The sequence below is a fragment of the Onychostoma macrolepis genome, chromosome 03 (assembly GCF_012432095.1).
Source record: "Onychostoma macrolepis isolate SWU-2019 chromosome 03, ASM1243209v1, whole genome shotgun sequence".
Lineage (NCBI taxonomy): Eukaryota > Metazoa > Chordata > Actinopteri > Cypriniformes > Cyprinidae > Onychostoma > Onychostoma macrolepis.
In genome coordinates, this window is record NC_081157.1 from 1,187,526 (window position 1) to 1,193,321 (window position 5,796).

Genomic DNA, 5,796 nt, shown 5'->3' on the forward strand with positions numbered 1-5,796 from the left:
TGTGCTTTTGTCAAACTGTAACCTACAATTGTCACCCAACCAAAATCACTCTCTCACACACACACACACACACACACTGTTTAAAAGCAAAAAATATTTATCCAACCCTATTTAAAAACAGTCTGTCGGTGCCATCTTTTGGACATTCATCATATTGCATTGGTTTTCATTTCTTGAACAGAGCACTAATCTGTTTATTTTAAGTTACACATTCTACATTGATTAAAAAAGAAAAATCTAATGTTTTTAATGGTAGTATTATTTTATACAGAAATAAAGTATTTTTAATTCAGATGAGAATAAAGTTAGTGTTAATTAAAATGAAGGAAAACAAATATATTGATCTGAAATATAGCAAATTAATTTTAAATTCATTCAGGTACAATTACCAAACATATCTCAAGGTCTTTTTGTGTTTTTATTAATTTAATTAATAAACTAATTATATAAAACTATTGTCAGTGCACTACAAATAAACTGGTTCTATGCCTTTATTAATAAAACTTATTTAAAAAATACAAGGTTTAAGACATTTATTTTACTTTGGTGGTACAGCCTGAGACATGCAAAATAAAAAAAAATGCCTTGTACATTTTTTTTTTTTTTTGTTGCTTTTCCCTCCATTGCACCGAACTCGTACCGATCCTCGATGTCTGAACCGAGGTATAAACCGAACCGCGACTTCTGTGTTCCGTTCCATCGGGCCATCTAAGGTTACCCAGAGGTGGTGGAAGTGTCGGCCTAGCAGATGGAGGTGAAGACCTGAGGGTGGATGGAGGCGGTGCAGGTGTTTGCACAGACCTGAGGGTGGATGGAGGCGGTGCAGGTGTCAGCACAGATCTGAGGGTGGATGGAGGCGGTGCAGGTGTCAGCACAGATCTGAGGGTGGATGGAGGCGGTGCAGGTGTCAGCACAGATCTGAGGGTGGATGGAGGCGGTGCAGGTGTCAGCACAGATCTGAGGGTGGATGGAGGCGGTGCAGGTGTCAGCACAGATCTGAGGGTGGATGGAGGCGGTGCAGGTGTCTGCACAGACCTGAGGGTGGATGGAGGCGGTGCAGGTGTCAGCACAGACCTGAGGGTGGATGGAGGCGGTGCAGGTGTCAGCACAGACCTGAGGGTGGATGGAGGCGGTGCAGGTGTCTGCACAGATCTGAGGGTGGATGGAGGCGGTGCAGGTGTCAGCACAGACCTGAGGGTGGATGGAGGCGGTGCAGGTGTCTGCACAGACCTGAGGGTGGATGGAGGCGGTGCAGGTGTCAGCACAGATCTGAGGGTGGATGGAGGCGGTGCAGGTGTCTGCACAGATCTGAGGGTGGATGGAGGCGGTGCAGGTGTCTGCACAGACCTGAGGGTGGATGGAGGCGGTGCAGGTGTCAGCACAGACCTGAGGGTGGATGGAGGCGGTGCAGGTGTCTGCACAGATCTGAGGGTGGATGGAGGCGGTGCAGGTGTCTGCACAGACCTGAGGGTGGATGGAGGCGGTGCAGGTGTCAGCACAGATCTGAGGGTGGATGGAGGCGGTGCAGGTGTCAGCACAGATCTGAGGGTGGATGGAGGCGGTGCAGGTGTCAGCACAGACCTGAGGGTGGATGGAGGCGGTGCAGGTGTCAGCACAGATCTGAGGGTGGATGGAGGCGGTGCAGGTGTCAGCACAGATCTGAGGGTGGATGGAGGCGGTGCAGGTGTCTGCACAGACCTGAGGGTGGATGGAGGCGGTGCAGGTGTCAGCACAGATCTGAGGGTGGATGGAGGCGGTGCAGGTGTCAGCACAGATCTGAGGGTGGATGCACTGTACAGAAATCCACACTGTAAAAATCTTGTACAACAAAAAAAATCTTAATACCAATTTCCCCAAGCTTTTTCTTTTTGACTTAACTTTTGTAAATAACAGTATGAACTGAAAATAAGCTGTCTGTGATACAAAAAAAAAAGTTTATTTGAGTCAACTTGACATTATTTGTTTTCTGGAGATGTGCCACTATTCTGCAACAAATCTTTTGTAGTTGAGCCAATTCAACATTTTGTGTCTATTGGAAACAGAAGTTCTTATTAACTGTTCAAAGACCAAACCACCCAAGAATCAAACCACCCAACCAAAGGAAACGGTCATCACTAAAACGGTAATTTTTTTTACAGTGTGGAGGTGATTACCTGAGGGTGGATGGAGGTGTAGGCCTGATTTGACTGCCGGACCAATTGTCATCATCCTCATCCTCACTGGACAAAATCACTCGCCTAGAAATGTATAATATACAAGCACAATCAATGAGTTAAAGCATTTTAAAAACAGGTGGTTACAAAATATATATACATTTTGGACAACAAGTGATACCACTATACACAGGGTTCGTACACATTTCCACCAGAGAATTTCCATGACTGATCTATATACAGTATGACAACACTCTGGGTACAAGAGAGACCATCACATGGATTTTTAACATCTGTTCCAATACCCCATTCCCCCTTCAGGCATGCACACATCTATTTGTATACATCTCTTTTTTCCCCCTAAACATGTGATTGTTACTTTTATTAATTGATTACATTTAATTTTATTTATTGGTTAATTGTATATCTGTTGTCTACCTCCCTCGTTTTGACAGCTTTGAGCCAAATTCACTTAACAAAACTTGTCCTTCCTGTGTCATTGGGAAATTCAAATTTTCATCATCCATTTAGTAGTAGTAGTTCAAATAGCATCACCTCTTTTTGCGCTTTCCCCTTCCCGTATTCTCTGTAGAATCGGACTCGGTTGGTACATCTGTGTTCTGTTCATACTCGACTAATTTTGTGCGGGCACTTTCATACGTTGCTTTGGGAGACAGACAAATGAGTGGCAATTAGTTTCATTCAGAGCTAATTTAAACCGAATCAACAGTGAACTTATCATGTCAGATAATCTCATACAAATGGACACCTTACCGACTTTTCTCTTGACAGTCAACTTGTATGTCGCCCAGTCAGTGTGAGGGTCCTGTTGCTCTATGACTGCCTTAGCCATGTTCGTCCTTGCTGGTGGCCAGTAGCATTCATCCTCCTCAGGCCCGATAAACCATTTGGTCGGTATAACTGCCAATCCTCCACTATTTATAAATTCAACTATCGCGAAAGGTAGCATGCTTAAAGAAAAACAAATACATACAAAAAATTAAAACAAACAATAAAAAAAATAGCACACTAGTGCAGGAGTGGCAATGCCACGTATCCAGGGAAAGGGATTTGGCAGTTTCAAAGAAATTACACAGGACTTTAACAGTTCCAGAATGTGACAAAATGTTCCGCACAATAAGAATCCTTCCCCCTACAGAAAAACAGTCATCGCCACGAGAGGAGGAGATCAGTGTCTGTCCATCATTGTAACGCCTGTATTGTTCCCATGTTGCAATTGATTTAATCAATGGTCCAGAAAAGTGGAGCTGTTTAAGTGGGCTGAAAACTGATGTGGTCTTTTGGCTTGCCACTTTCTGCTTCTCATGGATCCGCCTGACGAGTTGTTGGACAGGGTTTTGAGGCCGACGGACAAGTTTTTTCAGTTTACCTAAAAATGTCTCAAAGGGAAAAGCTGAAACACTATCTAACGGGCCGAATTTTCGTGCATCTTGAGCTAGGTGGATCAATGAATGCATGTTATAGCTGACAAATTCAGTGCCATAAATTGCAGCAAAATCTGTTACAAAGAGTTTCAAAATGTCCTCAGCATAGTCACAATTGTCAGGAGAACATAAGGCAGGACTCAGAAGAATTCTCATAGATACCGATAGAAGTAAAAAGTTTCTGTACATTCTACTGGGTATATTATTGAGGAGAACAACAGGGCCAGTGTAAAGTAAAAATTGCCGAAGCTCTGTAGCTTTCCATGTGCTGAATTCAAACAAGGATCGTGGTTTCCTTGCAAAATTGCTAGGTAAATATTGCCTGATAGAAACCATATATGCTGACATTACAACAAAAAACTTCATAGATTGCCTGCATTTCAGCGGCCCCTTCAACCAAAGAAATATTAACTTACGCATTGCCCCCAAGCCCACAAGGTGCATATAATCTAACACAAAACTGGTAACTAATCCTATACCCAGATCATTTAGGGGGGAGGCTGACAGTTGGTGCTGTTGATAGCCTTGCCTACCAAATTGCTCATCTGTCCTGAGCTCTGCTGATATTTCAGGATAAGCCACCTTCCCATTAATGTACTGGCCTTTTTGAGTGCACCTCTCACACCCATAATAGCCTGTATGGCCTTTGGAGCATTTAAGAAAGGCACGAGCAGGTGCATCACAAATAAAAGCATCGGGTAATGGTACCCTGAAATGTACACTGTACATAGCTGTTAGTTCAGCTATGAGAGCATTTTCGATTCCAAAGTGGTAGTAGGACCACCCAGCCATATTCGCCACATTGCAAGATCTGTCAGTGGACATAAGAGTTCTGCCATCCATTGGGATATCAAGGCCCTTTCTCCTTAGGATTTTAAGAAGTGCTCTAACAAATCATCCAGTGGGTATTCCTTTTCAGAATTATGTGTCAACAAATCATCAATCATAGACTCCTTTTCAAGGAGACGCAAATGTTCCTCCGCTTTCGCTGATATTTTCCTCCTTTTAGTTCTTTCTGAACACTCCATTATTTCTATAAAAAAATAGAAAATAAAAAAAAAAGCATTTTAGTTTTTAGCTATGATTACAGGGGATCGGGAATGACAAACTGTTACAATTGCAAATCATATAGTTTGGTGAAGCATGTATTAATGTGGCTGATTTTACCAACTGTTCTTATAGTAGCCTTCAATTTGATCAGTACACTATTTGAAAGATAGCATTAATCTCTGTTAAGGCCTAACCTTTTACTATTGTGTGTCAATTGATTTCGATTAATATGCGCGAGGGAGAGAGAGCAAGACAGCGCTCACGTTGTTTGAAGACGGTGAGAGTGCGCGCGCGCGACCGGGCGGGGCTCTCTCTCTCTGCTCGTTCTTATATTCGCCCAGGCACACAGCAGTCATTCACCGATAAAATAATTTGGCGGCTGCGAAAAAAAATGCAGGAAATCCCCTGCATCAGTCGGCCTATGTAGCTAAGGTGCATGGCAATATGGAACTTTGGAAAACACTGTCGATTAATCCACAATATTAAACGACGCATTACACAATTCACACGTCGCCTTAATGTAACAGACAAATAAACATATTTATGTAGATAAATGAGTCCCTTACTATGGAAAACCCTTCCACGTCGCTATTTGTTCCATTTAAGAGGTGAATTCGTTGTGCAGCAGTTAAACTCCGCTTCTCTGTGTGCTCCCTGGCGGGAGTATTGGCCTAGCCGATAAAACATTGCTGACATTCAAATGGACTTTCATCAGTGTTTTTGCTTTAACGTTAACTGTAAATGCAACAAGTGCAAACATTAAAACGTCACCAGCTGGTAAAAGCGGAGAAATGGGCATTTTACAGCTTTTTTTTTAACAGCTTGCTATTAACTATGCCTGTTCGACTGCCTTTGCTAACAAGTTCACAACCAAATTCTTCTAAATATATTCAAGTCAACCACTCAAAATAAGCTCAAAATATGCATGATATTGACTTAATAAATTAAACTCGTCTGTTCAACGCAGCTTTAACCAGGTTTAATTAACGTTACCAAAGCTACACAGCTACCTCACTGGTTTACATTCGCTAAAAGCTAGTTCCAGACCTCTTAACTAATACTTTCCAAAAAAGCTTTTGGTTAACATACATCATACGGTAAAATCATCCCGTTTATTATACATTGAGTTAGATTCTTACCTGTCTTTT

At 42.4% G+C, this 5,796-nt stretch overlaps 1 protein-coding gene across 1 annotated transcript; it reads right to left on the bottom strand.

Annotated features, from left to right (window-relative positions):
* Window positions 1-533: 533 nt before the first annotated feature.
* LOC131537464 (uncharacterized) lies at window positions 534-5,521 on the bottom strand. The gene is made up of 5 exons (XM_058770919.1): window positions 2,928-5,521; window positions 2,709-2,817; window positions 2,154-2,237; window positions 641-1,791; window positions 534-556 (listed from the first exon to the last, which is right to left on the bottom strand). The coding sequence occupies exons 1-5, from the start codon at window positions 3,121-3,123 to the stop codon at window positions 534-536; spliced, it is 1,563 nt and encodes a 520-aa protein (XP_058626902.1). The 5' UTR covers window positions 3,124-5,521.
* Window positions 5,522-5,796: the final 275 nt, after the last annotated feature.